The sequence below is a fragment of the Psammomys obesus genome, unplaced genomic scaffold (assembly GCF_907164565.1).
Source record: "Psammomys obesus unplaced genomic scaffold, mPsaObe1.curated_primary_1811, whole genome shotgun sequence".
Classification (NCBI taxonomy): domain Eukaryota; kingdom Metazoa; phylum Chordata; class Mammalia; order Rodentia; family Muridae; genus Psammomys; species Psammomys obesus.
Genome location: NW_026590707.1, coordinates 2,802,934 through 2,822,864, shown reverse-complemented (window position 1 = coordinate 2,822,864; position 19,931 = coordinate 2,802,934). Strand labels below are relative to the sequence as shown.

General features: G+C 39.7%; 1 protein-coding gene across 1 annotated transcript in view; it reads right to left on the bottom strand.

Moving 5' to 3' along the window:
* The window catches only part of Ttc6 (tetratricopeptide repeat domain 6), a 203,548-nt gene that overhangs the window by 34,059 nt on the left and 149,558 nt on the right, over nucleotides 1-19,931 (bottom strand). The window contains exons 10-15 of the mRNA XM_055608708.1: nucleotides 19,053-19,222; nucleotides 16,162-16,282; nucleotides 14,515-14,665; nucleotides 8,788-8,870; nucleotides 6,780-6,856; nucleotides 6,243-6,403 (exon numbers count right to left, since the gene is read on the bottom strand). Coding sequence (XP_055464683.1) covers nucleotides 6,243-6,403; nucleotides 6,780-6,856; nucleotides 8,788-8,870; nucleotides 14,515-14,665; nucleotides 16,162-16,282; nucleotides 19,053-19,222 — 763 coding nt within the window. The remainder of the gene's footprint in view (nucleotides 1-6,242; nucleotides 6,404-6,779; nucleotides 6,857-8,787; nucleotides 8,871-14,514; nucleotides 14,666-16,161; nucleotides 16,283-19,052; nucleotides 19,223-19,931) is intronic.

Below are 19,931 nucleotides of genomic sequence, written 5' to 3'. Positions count from 1 at the left end.
ATTATATTATATTATATTATATTATATTATATTATATTATATTATATCTCCCTAGCTATCTAACTCTGTATCTCTATCTCTGTCTGTTCATCTTTCTGTTTCTATCACTATTTCCATACTGGTTTCTGAAGAAATAATTTTCTTGAGAACTTTAAGGACCTCTCATTAATTCATTCATTCCTTCTATTAGACAAAGCCATATCCAATCATTTTTAATGAGATTCCTGCTCTACTTTGGCCCCTGCTAGGATCCCTAAAGAACAACACCCATGAACTACTAGAAGTCCTCTGAGTTGGTTATTTTCATAAGGCATATCCTTAAATATTTGCAGGCATCTACCTCATTGCTTAGATTTGCCATTATTTTAGGTATACGTTGCAGTAATTATATAGTTCCAGATGCTAAAATTTGTATTATTTTCCTTATGCCAAAAAAGAAAAATGGTGCCTTCGAAACAGCATATATTTATCATTTTTCCACAGGGAGTGGATTGTGTTTAGAAAAACTGTGTCTTCTGATCTATGCTCTCTAGGCCATAAGGTGTTAGGTGACAGCTATATAGGGAAATCTCTTCTTCCAAGGTCTTTTGGGTTGTTGAAAATTTTTTATAGCCTTATGACTACATGGCAGAGAGTAATGACTGTTGGGTACAGATCGCTGAGGTACAAAGCAGTACTGAAAGGTCCAAAGCATTTCCCTGCCTGGAGGCCCACTCCATGGTCAGTTACTAACAGTACAGCTCCCTGTTTCGTCAAGGGTAGCAGGATATTTTATTGAAGCAGATTGTTTTAGCTATTCTGGGTTTCCTAGGATTCAATGAAAATGAAGAAACAACATACCCAAATTTATGGGACACAATGAAAGCAGTGCTAAGAGGAAAGTTCATAGCACTAAGCGCCTTCAAAAAGAAATTTGAAACATCTCATGCAAGCAACTTAATGGCTCACTTAAAAGCCCTAGAAAAAAAAAGAAGCACACACCAAAGAGGAATAGATGGTTGGAAATAATCAAACTCAGGCTTGAAATCAACAAATTAGAAACAAATAAAACAATTCAAAGAATCAATGAAACCAAGAGCTGGTTCTTTGAGGAAATCAACAAGATAGACAAACCCTTAGCCAAACTAACTAAAAGGCAAAGAGAAACTATCCAAATCAACAAGATCAGAAACGAAAAGGGGGACATAACCACAGACACTGAAGAAATTCAAACAATAATTAGGTCTTACTTCCAAAGTCTATATGCCACAAAATTGGAAAATTTAAATGAAATGGACAATTTTCTTGACCGATTCTACATGCCAAAGCTGAATCAGGACCAGGTAAACCAATTAATTAGTCCTATATCCCCTAAGGAAATAGAAGCTGCCATCAAAAGTCTACCATGCAAAAAAAGCCCAGGCCCAGATGGTTTCAGCGCCAAATTCTACCAGACCTTCAAAGAAGAGCTAACACCAATACTCTTCAAACTATTCCACAAGATAGAAACAGAAAGAACACTACCAAACTCATTCTATGAAGCCACAATCACCTTGGTACCTAAACCTCACAAAGACTCAACAAAGAAAGAGAATTTCAGGCCAATCTTCCTCATGAACATTGATGCAAAAATACTCAACAAAATACTTGCAAACCGAAACCAAGAACACATCAAAGACATTATCCACTATGACCAAGTGGGCTACATCCCAGCCATGCAGGGGTGGTTCAATATACGGAAATCCATCAATGTGATCCACATAAACAAACTGAAGGAAAAAAAAAAAAAAAAACATGATCATCTACTTAGATGCTGAAAAGGCATTTGACAAAATCCAACATCCTTCATGTTTAAAGTATTGGAGAGATCAGGGATACAAGGCACATACCTGAACATAGTAAAGGCAATATACAGCAAGCCTATAGCCAACATCAAACCCAATGGAAAGAAACTTAAATCATTCCCACTGAAGTCAGGGACAAGACAAGGCTGTCCACTCTCTCCATATCTTTTCAACATTGTTCTTGAAGTCCTAGCAAGAGTAATAAGACCATTGAAGGAGATCAAGGGGATACAAATTGGAAAGGAAGAAGTCAAAGTATCACTGTTTGCAGATGATATGATAGTATACCTGAGTGAGCCCAAAAACTCTACCAGGGAACTCCTAAAGCTGATTAACACATTCAGCAAAGTGGCTGGATACAAAATTAATTCAAAAAAATCAGTAGCCTTCCTGTATACAAAGGACAAAAGGACCAAGAAAGAAATTATGGAAACAACACCCTTCACAATAGCCACAAAGGACATGAAGTACCTTGGTGTGAACCTAACCAAGCAAGTCAAAGACTTGTATGAAAAAAAATTTCCAGTCTCTGAAGAAAGAATTAGAAGATATCAGAAGATGGAAAGATCTCCCATGCTCATGGCTTGGCAGGATTAACATAGTAAAAATGGGCATTTTACCAAAAGCAGTCTACAGATTCAATGCAATTCCCATCAAATTACCAACACAATTCTTTACAGACCTTGAAAGAAAAATTCTCACCTTCATATGGAACAACAAGAAACCCAGAATTGCTAAAACAATTCTCTACAGTAAAAGATCTTCAGGAGGTATCTCCATCCCTGATCTCAAGCTGTAGTATAGAGCAACAATACTAAAAACTGCATGGTACTGGCATAGAATCAGACTGGTGGATCAATGGAATTGAATAGAAGACCCTGACATAAATCCACACTTATGGACACCTGATTTTTGACAAAGATGTCAAATCCATTCAATGGAAAAAAGACAGCATCTTCAACAAATGGTGCTGGTCTAACTGGAAGTCTACATGTGGAAAATTCCAAATAGATGCATACTTATCACCCTGCACAAAACTAAAGTCCAAGTGGATCAAAGACCTCAACATAAAACCAGACACACTAAACCGCTTAGAAGAAAAAGTGGGGAATACCCTTGAACTCTTTGGCACAAGAGACAACTTCCTGAACAGAACACCAACAGCACAGGCTCTAAGAGCAACAATCAATAAATGGGACCTCATGAAACTGAAAAGCTTCTGTAAAGCAAAGAATACTGTCCTCAGAACAAAACGACAGCCTACAGATTGGAAAAGGATCTTCACCAACCCTATATCTGTCAGAGGGCTAATATCCAGTATATATAAAGAACTAAAGAAGTTAAACAGCAAAAAACCAAGTAATCCAATTAAAAAATGGGGAAGAGAGCTAAACAGAGAATTCTCTGCAGAGGAATATCAAATGGCAGAGAAACACTTAAAGAAATGCTCAACCTCATTAGCCATCAGGGAAATGTAAATCAAAACAACCCTAAGATTTCACCTTGTACACATCAGAATGGCTAAGATCAAAAACTCAAGAGACAACACATGCTGGAGAGGTTGTGGAGAAAGGGAAACCCTCCTCCATGGTGGGAATGTAAATTTGTACAACCACTCTGGAATGCAATCTGGCACTTTCTCAGACAACTAGGAATAGTGCTTCCTCAAGATCCAGCCATACCACTCCTAGGCATATTTCCAAAAGAGTCTCAAGTACACAATAAGGACATTTGCTCAACCATGTTTGTAGCAGCCTTGTTTGTAATAGCCAGAAGCTGGAAACAGCCCAGATGCCCCTCAGTGGAGGAATGGATGCACAAATTGTGGTATATCTACACAATGGAATATTACTCAGCAATAAAAAACAAGGAAATCATGAAATTTGCAGGGAAGTGGTGGGATCTGGAAAAGATCATCCTGAGTGACCTATCCCAGAAGCAGAAAGATGCACACAGTATATACTCACTCATATAGACATATAATATAGGATAAACCTACTAAAATCTGCACACCTAAAGAAACTAATTAAGAGGGAGGACTCTTGTTAAAATGCGCAATTCCTATCCAGAAAGGCAAAGAGGATGGACATCAGAAGAAGGAGAAAAGGGGGAAAAAGTCAGGAGCCTGACATAAAGGACCTCTGAAAAGCTCTGCCCTGCAGACTATCAATGTAGATGCTGAGACTTATGGGCAACCTTTGGGCAGAGTGCAGGGAATCTTAGGAAAGAAGTGGGAAACAGTAAGATCTGGAGAGGACAGGAACTCCACAAGGAGAGCAACAGAACCAAAAAATCTGAGCACAGGGGTCTTTCCTGAGACTGCTATTCCATCGAAGGACTATACCTGGAGATAACCTAAGACCTCTGCACAGATGTAGCCCATGGTAGTTCAGTATCCAAGTGGGTTCCATTGTAATAGGAACAGGGACTGTCTCTGACATCAACTGATTGGCCTGCTCTTTAATTACCTTCCCCTGAGGGGGAAGCAGCATTACCAGGCCACAGAAGAAGACAACTCAGCCCCTCCTGATGAGACCTAATTGACTAGGATCAGAAGGAAGGAAAAGAAGACCTCCCCTATCAGTGGACTTGGGGAGGGGCATGCATGCAGAGGGTGGAGGAAGGGAGATATTGGGACGGGAGGAGGGAGGGAACCACGGGGGGGGGGGGTACAACGTGAATAAAGTGTAATTAATAAAGAAAAAATGGAAAAAAAAGAAAGTTTAGAGTAGAAAATTAAAAAAAAAGAATATAACAAAGAAAAACAGAGGAAGCTGACAAAATGGAAACTACAAATGCCTGACAGACATAAAATGAATGATGCACAACCTGACACTCAAGCTCAGAGACATGGACTGAACATAGGAAGGCGTCAGTCCCTGACCATGAGATTACCAAAGAGAAGGCCTGGCAATGCCATTTCCTGGAGATGTCACAGGTTGAAAGAAGCAGATAGAAGAATAACCTGGCACAAAATTACAGAACAATGTCAACGGTCAGCAATCCACTCCCAGGACTATAACTGAAAAAAGGACATGCAAATGAGTATTTTCAGCAGCTCTGTTTTAACAGGAAAAAAGAAAGGAAGGAAGGAAATCAGAAAGAGAGAGAGAGAGAGAGAGAGAGAGAGAAAGAAAGAAAGAAAGAAAGAAAGAAAGAAAGAAAGAAAGAAAGAAAGAAAGAGAATCCAAGTGAGGGAATGGTGCAGGAAAAGGAGCGAGGAGAGACATGAGGGTGGATATCAGACCTATGGAGAGTAGGGGAGCAGCAGGAGGACAGAGAGCCTGCAGAGAGAAGAGAAACTATGGGTGGGCGCATCTCTGTGACATCCTGGAGACCTACTATAAGGTAGGCTCCTGGGAGGATATGAGGATGACCCTAGCTGAGATTCTTAGTAGCAAGCATCATGGAGACTAAAGAGGCTGTCCTCTAACTACAGAGGATGCTTAGTAGAGGGAGGAGAACACCAACCCATCTACAAAAACTTTGACCCAAAATTTACCCTACCTACAATAAGTTCAGGGATAAAGACTGAGCAGATAGAGCAGAGATTGAGGTAATGTTCAACAAATGCCTAGCCCAACCGGATACTCAGCTCATGGGAGAGAGCCAGCCCCAGACACTATTAATTATACTTTGCTATGCTTGCAGACAGGACCCTAGCATAGCTGTCCTCTGAAAGACTCCACCCAGCAGCGGGTCAAAACAGATGCTGAGACTCACAGCCACACATTGGGTGGAGTGCAGGGCCTCTTCTGGAAGGGTGAGGGCAAGAATAGGAGGACCAGGAGGGAACAGTAACTCCACAAAACTAGCAGAGCTAACTTACCTGGGTCCAGGGGGGGCTTGCAAAGACTGATGCACCAACCAAGGACCATGCATGGACTCTACCTAGGCCCCCTACAAATACATAGCCAATAGGCAGCTTGATCTTCTGTGGGTCCCCTAGAAGAAGGGAGGGAGCTACCTTTGATATTGACTCTGTTGCCTGCTTTTTGACCACTTCCACTTGGCAGGGCTGCCTCACCAGTCCACAGGGAAAAAAAAAGATGCATTCAGTCCTGATGTGACTTGATATGCTGGTATGGGTTTGGGTATGGGGCTCCCCTTATCTGGGGAGTAGGAGAAGGGGACAGGAGGAAGAGGGAGGGAGGATGGGACTGGGAGAGAAGGAGAGGGCTATGATGGAGATATAAAGTGCATATATATATATATGAAAGAAAAATCAATATATAGTGGACATATTATATAATCAATTATATATATGTATAATCAATATAATACAGATACAGTTACAGAATAAATGTATAGTATAAATGAATAGTTCATAAATAAATACTACTTTTTCATTTCATCTTTATGTATAGTATGTGAATTCCATTACTAATTTTAATAAACATCAATTGGCAAGTTTTTCACCTTGATTTTATTGGCCTTCATCTGGGCTTTTGCCAAGAGTGCGAAAGTGGAGATATCTGGTTTATTGACTAAGGCTGCTTCTAAGACTTGAATGGCCTTGTCATGGTTTTCACAAAATGAGTAAGTAAGTGCTTGCTGTACTGGGGTCAGCTCAATGAGACCTGAAAACAAAAGAAAGCTTACTGGTACCCCTGCCAGGTAGCAAGGAATTAGAATATAATTACATTAAGACAACCACTCAGTGTGACATTTTTTTTCCAACATGTAAAGAGAAGTGGACTAAAACCTTCTCTTACCGTAAAACAAAAATCACTACAGTTACAAACAGAAAAGTTTAATTATAAGCTTGGTATATTCCAAAATGAGCTCTCTCATTCACCAAGCTGTGAATTACTTTATGAGTTGATTACGTAGGAGTAACAGCAAGTTTCAAACTCTTTGCCTTTCATGCTATCAATATCGATACATAGATATAACAAATAGTAAAATTAAAAAAAATCTTCTATAACGTTTTTATTTTGAATTAGTTATATTTACCTTTGTTCATTTCTGCTACTTGATAAATAGTGAACTTGGCAAGATCAAAACACTTCATGAAAAGAAGATACTGTCCTCTGGAAGAAATGATAGTTTTTATTCTAAGCAGGTGGAGGGTAAGTATTCTGTGGGATTTTAAAACTTTCACTAAGTTCGTTCTTTGCAGACTTCATGTATGTATAAGGTACATATATAACCTCCACACTTTTCCCACTCCTTCTACCCGCACTTTGCCCCTGCTCTTCCGAAAGCCCTTGTCTCACACTCAGTCTTTCTTTGCTTTGCTGTTATTGTTACTGCTGCTGCTGTTGGTGTTGTTTAAATTTTTCATTAGTTAATTTAATTATAAACTAAATTTTAATCAATTTATTTATTTGTTCACTTTACATCCTAATCTTGGCCCCCACCCTTCTCTCCTCCCGATCCCACCCTCCCTTCATCTACTCTCCTCCCCCCCCTCCCCTATCCCTCAGAAAATGGGAGCCTGCCCCTGGTACCCACCCATCCCAATTCATCAACTCTCATCAGGACAGTGCCCATCCTCTTCCCCTCTGACCTGGCGAAGCAATCCTGCCAGGGCAGGGGGAATCAAAAAGCAGGCAACAGAATCCATGTCAGAGACAGCCCTCACTCCCCTTACTAGGGAACCCACATGAAGCCTGAGCTGTCCATCATTATATCTGTGTAGAAAACCTAGTTCCAGTCCATGCATGGATCTTGGTTTGTGCTTCAGTATCTGCAAGCCCTTCCAGGTCCTGGTTAGTTGGCTCCATTGGTCTTCTTGTGGAGCTCCTGTCACATACAGCATCTTTTATCCTTCCACCCAATTTTCCACAAGACTCCCTACACATTGCCCAATGTTTGGCTGTGAGTCTCAAAATCAGTTTCAATCTGCTGCTGGGTGGAGCCTCACAGCAGACAGCTATGCTAGGCTCCTGTCTGTGAGTGGAGCAGAGTATCATTAATAGTGTGTGGGTTCTCTCTCTAATGGGGTGAGTCTCATTCTGGGCCAGGGATTGGTTGGACATTCCCTCAATCTCTTCTCTATCTGTATCCCTGCACATATCTTGTAGGCAGGGAAAATTTCAGGTCTAAGTTTTTGTGGGTGGGTTGGTGGTGTTCCCCTCCCTCCACTAGGAGTCCTGTCTAGTTAAAGGGTGTCACAGTCTCCATGACCTCTGCTACTAGGAGTCTCAACCAGAATTGCTATTGTTTTAAGACTCACAGACTTAAACTGGATGAGCTGGCTCATGCCTGAAATCCCAGCACTCAGGAGGCAGAGGCAGGTGGATCTCTGTGAGTTTGAAGCCAGTATGGTCAACAAAGTGAGTCCAGGACAGCCAAGGCTACACAAAGAAACCCTGTCGGAAAACAAAACAAACAAAAAGGCTAAGAGACTTTTAACTAGCATCCTCCATGTGACCATGAGCTTAGAACTCAGTTGGGTGCCCAGTTGAAAGAGTTAAACAGATAAGAAAGGGAAGAAATATTCATATAAATTTCTGAAATGTGGTTTAATTTTAAAACACAAAATACATATTTACCAGAAAATGTCCATTGCATTTTCCAGGCCTATTAATCTTGAGAGATTATAGTTTTGGTAATAATATCTTACAAAATGTCTCTATAGCAAACTCTACTAAATTTGAAATACAATTTTGAGGGTCATTTTTTTTCCACTGAATTGGCACAGGGTTCTATTTATTACTTCTGTGGCTACAAACAGAGCCAGTGCTTAAAGGGTCCTACCTTACATTAAGGTGACATATGCTAACTGCTTAGCGAGTCATCTAAGGAGCATCACTTTCAGAAACTGTAATTTAGTGTTAGAGTACAGCAAAGGCAGTGATATGATTACATTAATATTTAATTAAAATTAAGAAAAAATGTTAAGAGGTAGACATTGTTTGGAGGTTAAGTGCAAAATAAGGAGAGTGAAAGAATAAACAGAGGAATCCCAGGGGTTTGCTAAGAGTTCCCAAGAAGAACTCAATTTCTGTGCTCATACCTTATTATATATAACTGGATCGCATCAGGCTGAAGGTGAATAGCACGAGATAATTCATTTACTGCCTTTTTCAATGTATGCAACTGTTGGATGATAAATAGAAATGTATATTCTAGTTGAAGCAATCGTCTCCTTTTTGATGTTTAGCCTCTCCCCGAATTTCTTGAAATTTTTGTAGAAACTTATCCAATTATAACTGATTTTCCTTTCTGCTTATTTTAAATAATTTCTTGTATTTTTGATATCATAAAATTATATCATTTCCCTTCCCTTTCTACACTTTAAATGCTCCCTTATACTATTCCTCTTTTTCAAATTCATGTCCTCTTTTTTCATTAATTATTGTATGTATGTGTTTATAAATACAAAAAAATATAGATGATTTTCTTAACTCACCAAAGCAAACAAAATTCATAAATACAGACAAGAAGTCTTATAATATGTAGTCTTTGTTTTTGAATTATTTGTCTTAAATGTTAAATTTCACATAGTTAATAAACTAGCATGCAAAAAGCAATATAAAAAGTAAATTCCACTTTACAAATAAGGTGAAGAAACAGACTTGAAACAAAATGAGTAAGTGAATGGATTAAACAAAACAAAAGAATGGTGCAAAAAAGAGGTCCATTTCACATTCCTATGGAAAGTCAAATTCATTCTATCCTTATTAATGGTCACAGAAACATAATTTGCATTTCAACACATTAAGAGGCAAACTACCACTAAAGATGTTGCCAATAAAGCACTACACATTGCCTTGTTTTTAATTGCTGAGTGGTATTCCATTGTGTAAAAGTACCACAGTTTCTGTATCCATTCCTCAAATGAGGGACACTTGGGTTGTTTCCAGATTCTGGCTGTTACAAATAAAGCTGCTACAAACATGGTTGAGCAAATGTCCTTGTTGTGTACTTCAGCATCTTTTGGAAATATGCCTAGGAGTGGTAGAGCTGGGTCTTGAGAAAGCGCTATTCCTAATTGTCTGAGAAAGTGCCAGATTGATTTCCAAAGTGGTTGTAACAGTTTACATTCCCACCAGCACTGGAGGAGGGTTCCCCTTTCTCCACAACCTCTCCAGCATGTGTTGTCACTTGAGTTTTTGATTTTAGCCATTTTGATGGGTGTAAGGTGAAATCTCAGGTTTGTTTTGATTTGCATCTCTCTGATGGCTAAGGACGTTGAGCATCTCTTTAAGTGTTTCCTCTATTGAGAATTCTCTGTTTAGCTCTGTACCCCATTTTTTAATTGGATTGCTTGGTTCATTGCCTTTTAACTTCTTTAGTTTTTTATATATTCTGGATATCAGCCCTCTGTCAGATATAGGGTTGGTGATTTTCCCAGTCCATAGGCTGTTGTTTCGTTCAGACGACAGGACAGTGTCCTATGTTTTACAGAAGCATTTCAGGTTCATGAGGTACCATTTATTGATTGTTGATCTTAGAGCCTGTGCTGTTGGAGTTCTGTTCAGGTAGCATTAAATTTGCAGGTAAATGGTGGGATCTAGAAAAGATCATCCTGAGTGAGGTATCCCAGGAACAGAAAGACACACAGAGTATATACTCACTTATAGTGGGTACTAGACCTATAAGATACGATAAACATACTAAAATCTGTACACCTAAAGAAGATAAACAGAAAGAGGACCTGTGCCCTGACATATTTGGTCGCTGTGGAGCTCCTGTCCTCTCCAGGTCATACTAACTCCCCCTTCTTTCATATGATTCCCTGCACTCTGCCCAAGGTTTGGTTATGAGTCTCAGCATCTGCTTTGATACACTGCTAGGTAGAGTCTTTCAGAGGCCCTCTATAGTAGGCTCCTGTCCTGTTCCTTGTTTTCTCTTACTTCCAATGTCCATCCTGTTTGTCTTTCTAAGTGAGGATTGATCATCTTACTCAGGGTCCTCTTTCTTGTTTATCTTCTTTAGGTGTACAGATTTTAGTATGTTTATCCTATCTTATAGGTCTAGTACCCACTATAAATGAGTATATACCATGTGTGTCTCTCTGTTCCTGGGATATAACCTAGAACCCCTGCTCAGATGTAGCCCATTGTAGCTCAGTATCCAAGTGAGTTCGCTAGTAAGGAAACAGGGACTATTTCTGACATGAACTTAATGGCTGGCTCTTTTACCTTTTCCCCACCCCCGAGGGAGGAGCAGCCTTGCTAGGCCACAGAGGAGGACATTGCAGCCAATCCTGAAGATACCTGATAAGCTAAGGTCAGATGGAAGGGGAGGAGGACGTCCCCTATCAATGGACTTGGAAAAGGGCAGAGAGGAGATGGAGGATGGAGGGTGGGATTGGGAGGGAATGAGGGATGGGGCTATGGGTGGGATACAAAGTAAATAACCTGTGATTAATATAAAAAAACTAAAATTATTTATATAAAACACCAAGAACCATGTGGTGATGGACTTCCTCCAGGGAGATTTCATTTCATGAAGAGTACCCAATCTACAAAAATAGCACCATCAACTGGGAGTCAAGTGTCCAAATATACAAGCTGATGGGAGACATTTCACATTTAAACCATAACATTCCATGCCTGGCTCCACATACTTGGTCCTACCTGAAACCCAGGAAAGTTTTTCCTGCACTTCTCATGTGCAGTGGTGCAGGGTAAACATTCCCCTTCCAAGATGATGAATGGGATAGAGCAAGAAAACAATCAGACCAAAGCAAAGCTGAGAAGCAGCACCTCAAATACCAAGTTCTATACTTCATGCCCAACGCTTGGATTACATCTTTTATGCTCCAAAAAGCTTGGGTCGTCCTACCCCTCCAGCTCTGTTGCCTGGGCACATGCAGTCTCTTTCATAGGAAGCTGCACTTGTGCCCGGATGTTGCCTTAGCGAAACATCTCCGATATTGTAAAGTTTCTACTGCAACTTGAGCTTTCCCTTCAGCGCTTCAAACACAACTAACGCTGGAGCCTCATGCTACCTGTTGCCTGCTCAGCAGCTTTCTGGACCTTGGTGCAAGCCTTGACAGTCAGCTTGCTCTTAAATTTTGCATGCCAGCAAAACCAGTACTACACAGACAATGTGAATGTGCTTCCAGCTCAATATATGACCTGGTCTCATTGGACCATAAAAGCAGTGGCCTCTGTGTGCCTTCAAGTCTAAACCTTAGAAAACACTTCCCTAGGTGCTCAGTTTTGAAGAAAGATACCCTGAAATCTCTTTTGTAGCTATTCTTCTTTCAAATTAATTTACCCTGATGCACACCTTGGAACTCTCTTGAAAGTTTTACCTTTAAGGAAACACTCCCATTTTACGTCATCACCGGAAGCCCGGTGCATTATTCTCTGTGCCACAGAGCTACCTGAACCTCCCCTGCTATAGTGCAAAGTCCATGCTTTCTTTCTGGCTGTTTAACTTATTGAGTTCTTTTTTTAAATTTTTTATTTAACTTTTATTAATTACACTTTATTTTATATCACCCCATAAGCCCCTCCCTCCTCCCCTTTCTGCATGCATGCCCCTCCCCATGTCCACTGATAGTGGAAGTTCTCCTCTCTTTCTTTCTGATCTTAGTCTATCAGTTCTCATCAAAAGTGGCTGCATTGTCCTAAAAAGTTCTTTGTATATTCTGGATACTAGCCTTCTGTCAGACGTAAGGTTAGTGAAGATCTTTTCCCGTTCTATAGGCTATCATTTTGTTCTGTTGACCATGACCTTTGTTTTACAGCACCTTTTCAGTTTCATGAGGTTCAATTTTTTTGATCATTAATCTTAGAGACTGAGCTCTTAGTGTTCTGTGCAGGAAGTTGTCTCCTGTGCAATGAGTCCAAGACTCCCACTTTTTCTTCTAACAGGTTTAGTGTGTCTGGTTTTATGTTGAGGTCCTTGATCCACTTGGACTTTACTTTTGTGCAGGGTGATAGTGTGGATATATTTGCATTTTTCTATATGTAGACTTCCAGTTAGACCAGCACCATTTGTTGAAGATGCCATCTTTTTTTACATTGTATGGTTTTGTTTCTTTGTCAAAAATCAGTGTCCATGGGTGTGTGGGTTTATTTCTGTGTCTTCCATTCAATTCCATTGATCTTTCAATCTATATCAGTACCATGCCATTTTTATTACTGTTGCTCTATAGGATAAACATACTAAAATCTACAGACCTAAAGAAGCTAAATGACAAGATGCTTAATTCTCATCCAGATGGGAAAAACAGAATAGACACCAGAAGCAGGAGAAGAGAGGGAACTGGAGGGACTAGAGCCTACCACAGATGGCCTCTTCTCAAAAGACTCCAACCAGCAGGGTATTGAAGCAGATGCAGAGACTCACAGCCAAACTTTGGACAGAGCACAGGAAGCCTTATCAAAGGACCTGGAGGGGAAAGGAGCCACAAAAGGAGACCAACAAAGCCAAAAATAAGCAGGGCCCAGGGGGACTGCAGAAACCGATGCATCAAAAACCATACATAGAAAGGACAATACCCCTGCTCAGATGGAGCACATAGACATCTCAGTCTCCATGTAGGTTCCATAGTAATGGGAGAAGAGACAATCTTTGACATGAACTTGGTTGTCTGCTCCTTGATCACTTCTCCCTGGTGGGACAACCTAGCCAGCCCACAGAGGAAGAGGATCCAGGCAGTCCTGATGGGACCTGATAAGCTAGGGTCAGAAAGTAGGGGAGGAGGACTTCCCCTATCATTGAACTAGGGAAGAAGGATAGCATAGGAAGAGGGAGTGAGGGTAGGACCAGGAGGAGATGGGAGAGTAGGATACAACTGGGATACAAAGCAAATAAATTGTTAATAATAACAAATGAAAAAAGAACAAGAAATAAGTCTTTGCTGTTTTAGTAAAATGCTTTGGAAGGCATTTTTTTAAAATTTTTTGTTTGTTCGTTCATTTTTAATCACAGCATAATTCAGCATTGAAACCGATATATCCAGAGATACGTATAAACAAGGGTGGAAAGTTAGTGACATGGCTGGCCTCGTTGTTTTTAAGCATAAAAGTAAAAGCCTGACTTATTTTCTGGCACAATCACTTCTATGATAGTTCTATCAAAAGCAGTAAAGAGCAGAAACAAGAAGATGAAGAGGCCATTGTAAACATCCTAGGAAAGAAATAGCCTCTTGTGCAGAGCAGTTTGTAGGAATGTTGTGTTCTGTGGGAGGTCAGGTCTGGTTACAGCTGTAAGACACATACTAATTATTGGATTACTAAGAATTCGTTACATGCTTTTAAATTTAGAACTTAAATTATAATTTAATTTTTTAATTGATAAAAATTGTAAAAATTTAAATTTAAAAAAGTTGTTAGTTATTAGGCCATCATTCTATATATATACCCTATTCTATGAAGCTACACACTTACCAGTACATACACACACACACACAAACACATACACAGACTTAGACCAACAAATTCCAAAAGGCTAACAGTAGTTTTACCAGCAAATAAAATTACAGGCACTTTGAAGATACGATTCTCGACACTTCCTGATCATGTATTCTTATTTGCATAAAATACAATGACTGTAATAGCTATATGTTGTTTTGTATCGAGAATTAAACATGTGCTAGAGATATTATAAAATGAGAATGGATGCCTCATCAATAGAGGCTTTGTAAACAGCTAATAATAGGTAACTGCATATGCTTAATAGCTATTGTTTATAAATCTATGAGCCTCTATGGAAATTAGATAAATATTACAAAAATTCAAATATTTTAAATTAAAAAAAAACCCCAAGTCTTAAATACCTTATGATAGGTTTCTGCTCTACAAAGATAGCTTTGGATATATAAAGGATCAATTCTAATTGCCTCAGAAAACCACCAAAAAGCTTCAGTGTAATTATCCAGGTGTAGTAGGTATACAAGGCCAATATTTATGTAAGCCACAGTAGCACTTCTAAACAAAAAAGAAAAAAATTAATTAAAACTTTAAATGTATTTCCAATGCTTTCAGCTATAAAAAGCTAATGAAATACATGAATCAATTGCAATTAGATATTATTAATGCTCTACTAAAGAAATGAAATTAGTTCACTATGTGACCTTAAAAAATAAGTGTCTTAGTTGAGAAGGTGGGGAAGATCTGGAAGGAGGTAGGGGAGGGGAAGCCATGATTGGAATATATTGTATGAAAAAAAAATTTCAATAAAAATTGGAACATTATTAATAAAAAGACTTTGTAGTGAATTAACAATTATGGGGTCTCTACTGGAAGCAGAAATAGTAAAGTCTCCTCGACTCTTAGCAAAACTTGAATCTTGAGTTACCTTGAATCAATGATGATTGTTTTTCAGCTCAAAAGTCTTTGTCAACAGAACTAAAATCTCTGGGCACAGGGGTCTTTTCTGAGACTGATACTCCAACCAAGGACCATGCATGAAGATAACCTAGAACCCCTGCACAGATGTAGCCCATGAAGCTAAGTGTCCAAGTGGTTCCCTAGTAATGTGGACTGGGACTGTTTCTGACATGAACTCAGTGGCTGGCTCTTTGATCACCTCCCCCTGAGGGGGGAGCAGCCTTACCAGGCCACAAAGGAAGACAATGTAGCCATTCCTGATGAGACCTGATAGGCTAGGGTCAGAAGGAAGGGGAGGAGGATGTCCCTATCCATGTGTCCCTATCCGTGGACTCGGGGAGGAGAACAGGAGGAGAAGAGGGAAGAGGGTGGGATTGAGAGAAGATGAGGGAGGGGGTTACAGCTAGGATACAAAATGAATAAATTGTAGTTAATAAAAAAAAATTTTTTTTTTTCAAAAAGTCTTTGCCATGGGCCCTAACTGTGAAAAAGAATCATTCTAAGGTTTGGTGATTTCAGGTTAAAAAAATAAAAACTCTGTTACATATAAATATTTATTAAACTGGTTTTCAATATTAAGAAAAGTTGTTTTCTCTCCTTAATCAAGTGACTTTTTTTTTTTTTTTTTTTTTTAGTATGGGACTGACCTTACATATTACTTTATTCAGTGTTTCTGCATTAAGACAAGAAAACTATGTCTTCTGTAGCTCCTGCCCATGGAAGCAGACTGTTGCAGAACTGAGGCTCTTCACGACCCTCTGGCTACACCTCCCAAACATCACTCTGCCTGGCTAGCACAAAAGGAACCACTGTGCTCCTCAGAGGCCTACAGTCTTATCTCTCCTTTTTCACTTTTGAACTTGAAAGCCATGGACTTAAATTTTCTTAAATCTATGCAACCTCTAAATTTTGCAAAACAACTGAAATGAGAAAGTCTTATTTTAGCAGTAACCTTATTTTAGCGTTATTCGAATTCTAGGGTGACTTTATCATTACAATCTCATTTTCTACAATGTTATCAATAATGAGGTAAAGCTTCCTTTTATTTTCTTCCTGATTTCATAAAATACTGAAATAAGTATGAAAAGACATACCTTTCGAGAAAAATAACAGTTTCAAAATCAGAAACTGCCAGCATCCAGTGTTTTAGTTGTGTGTAAAGTATGCCCCGATGTAGAAAGCAATTAAGATTCTCATAGCCATCATTTATGAGAGCTGAAGATACAAAACATACACTTCAGTTTCTAAACAATTATGAATTTCATTTGAGACTACAGCCTTCCTATTGCTTATGTTTATTTAACATTCCATAAACAATGTTATCTATGATGACTGTGCCCATTTGGTGGGTGGAAAATAATAATAACTTTTTTTAAAAAATGCTAACTATTCATTCAGTGGCTATTATGACTCACAAATTTATTAGAGCTGGTGGTAAACTCAGACATTCCACTCATTTTACAAATAAGAGGTCAAAGCCAAAGGGGACCAGCACACTGACACAAACTAGGATATAAGTCCATGGCAAAGGCGGGTCTAGAATTTAACAGCTGATGGAAGGGTGCTCTTGCTCACAGTGGCTTGGTGTTATCACAAAGAAGTGGGAGATAGTAAGACCTGGAGAGGACAGGAGCTCCACAAGGACAGCAACAGATCCAAAAAGTCTGGGCACAGGAGTCTTTTCTGTAACTGATACTCAGGCCAAGGACCACTCATGGAGATGGCCTGGAACCCCTGCATGGAGGTAGCCTAAGGCAGTTCAGTGTCCAAGTGGCCTCCAGGGACTGTCTCTGACATGAACTTATTGGCCTGCTCTTTGATCACCTCCCTCTGAGGAGAGAGCAGCCTTACCAGGCCACAGAAGACAATGCAGCCACACCTGATGAGACCTGATAGACTAGGATCAGAGGAAAGGGGAAGAGGAACTCCCTTATCAGTGGACTGGGGGAGGGGCATGGGTAGGGAAGAGGGTGGGTGGAATTGGGAGGGGAGGAGGGAGGGAGGTACAGGGTGGATACAAAGTGAATAAACTGAAACTAATAAAAATACAAATAATTAAAAGCAGAAACAAAACAAAACAAAAAAACCAAAGATCAGGAGTGGTAGCACTGGTCTAGAACAAGGCATATGGCACATGTCAGATCTCCTCACCTTTAAAGATAAGCAGCTTCCAAGAGGCTATTTAAGGAGAGAACACAGAAATGAGAAGGGCAGCTTGACTGTATATATTCCAAAGAGCAGAAACAAGAGGACAAAAATAGCCTCCACCTCAGATGAGTGTCCCTCACCAGGACCCAGCTTAGAGGTCACCTCACAAGTCTTTTGGTTACTAACACCCTCTTTGTGGTTCACATGATAGTGAATTGTGCAGGTTCTTATAAGAGTCAGTGCAAGTTATCTAAGCTTTCGAGTCCATTCTGGATTGAGAGGTTAGACTTTACACACACACACACACACCCTCACACATGCTCAAATTCTCACACACAAATTCTCATACACTTACACATACTCACACACACACACATACAAACACAAACACACACACATGCTCACACTCACACTCACACTCACATATACACACACCTCCATACTAAATTTGAGAAGCTTTGGCCACTGTTAGCAATGGCCATGCTACTGAAGCGAATAATCAATAACCTGAAGGCAACCTCACTGTTCAGTTCACATTGTGATTGGCTGAGCTAGGAAAAGCTTTCCTGTGATACTGGAAGAAAAATTATTCTTTTTTTTTTTTTTTTGAATTTTATTTTTTTCTTATCAGTTACATTTTAGAAAAATTATTCTTATAGAAAAATTATTCGTGTGATGTAACTACACTAGACTTTGTTTTTATCAGTAAAATTTGGATGATGATAGTAAATTCTTTGTATCATTATTTGAGTATTCACTGAAGTATTCTATATATTAGTACCTAGAACAGTGCTCAGAAAGTATTGAAGTTTCCCAGAAATGCCAAACATCATTAGCATAGAGCTTTGTTCTAATAGTGGATTATTTAAATCCTTGGGTTAATGTAAAAGAAATGGTTACGGCTAAAATAGAGCCAGTTTGCTCTGAATAATTCAATTGTAGAGATTTTGAATTGTTATGACAGCTTCCAAGATGGGAGGCTGATGGGGGAATATGAGAGTAAAGCTTTTAGAGAAAGAATAAAGAGGAAAGGATTCTCTGGATGGACCAGGTCAGTGGAGTCAGATTGGCTCACAGAACTCTTCAAACCTAAAGCATTAGGGGACAGAGTCCCATTCATACATAAGCCTCATTTGCTTTGACACTACACTGGGAATTGAAGAGTGAACTGAGAAAGTGCAAATCAGAGAGAACAAAGGCCACAGCAGCAAGGGAGAAGCCAAGATGGAGTCAGCTATGGGCCGAAATTAGATGTAAAGATATAGAGAGAAGCGAGCAGCAGTCTTCCTCCCTGCTTTCAAAGAACCCTTGGAAACAGACATGCAGCATGAGGTTCCTTTCCGCATATACGGGGCATTTAAGGTGATGGAATGATGTCGTAGTAAGGTGCTTGCCTTGGAGCACAAGGACCTGTGTTCTAGCCCCAGAATCCACGGGGGCTGGGGAAGCTCGGCATGGCAGCATTGCTGCCGGTAATCTCACTAAGGGGGTGGCTGAGGAGAGTGGACCCCTAGATTTGCTGACCATAAAACCTAGCCTGTTCGGTGAGGCCAGTGAAGGACCATGTCACAAAAACTAAATAAATAACATTTAAAAGAATTAGAGAGAAAAAAGAATAAAAGACAAAAAATAGTCATCTCCTGAAGTTGTCCTCTGGCCCCTACACGTGTGTGCAGACACATCAACAACACACATACACAAAACCAGTGTTTAAGCATGTGACTGTCCACAGTACTACACAGTAATCTCCATATCACATCCGTGAACAAACATGAGCATTCCCCTCTAGCAAGCGGAGCTGCTGCCGCTCATGTCAGACCCTCACACAGCTGAGTACCTGACACGCTGTAGTCCTGCAGCGCTCTCAGTGGATTACTCTTTCTAAATAAGCAGGCTCGGTAGTACAGCGCTAGCCAATTGTTGGGATCCAAGTGGATGGCAACAGAAAAGTCCTCGGTTGCCTGTTTATAAAAATGCCTTTTAAAATACGCTCTCCCCCGGCTTGTCCTGCAAAAAGAAAAGCATTTGAATGTGCACTGCAAAATAGGCATTCTCTTTTTATTAAACTTATCACCTAATGTCTAATTGTTTCTCTTTGCTTTTTAACGGAACTTAGTTGTGATGTTGCTGTCAAAACAACACAAACTTTTTATAGGGGCTCTTTGTTACACAATTAGTTATGTTTGTAAGGCAGCTTCTTGGTTATTAAGCTTTATCTTATTTCTTTTACAGGGGAGACAACTTTTTTAAAACACCTTTAAAAATTCTGTATTATTGATCTATTCTGGATGTTCATTTCATTTTTAGTGAAAGGAGCAATATTTGCACAAAAAAGGTTTGGGGTAGGATTGGGGTAGGAAAATATGAAGGTTAGTTCAAAATATTCTGAGACAGGCTTGTCTTATCACAATGACACATCTGTTATTGTAAAACATTTGTCTTTAGCCCATTAGCAAAGGGAAATGGCTGAGAAAAGCTTTTGAGACTAATGAACTTTGTTTTTGTGGGAGTCAAAGCTCATCACTCCAGAGCTATGGATGGGATAGGATATTAAGTATTCCAGTATGAACTCAAAGGGATTGAATCAAATACTGATTTAGTAAGAAAGAAAGCAGCATCTGAAGTAGATGGAGGAGGGAACTGGATGAGTGAGGATGTGGGGAGGGGAATCAGATTTGGGAAAAGGATGGGAGGGATGGGAGAAAGGACTGAAAAC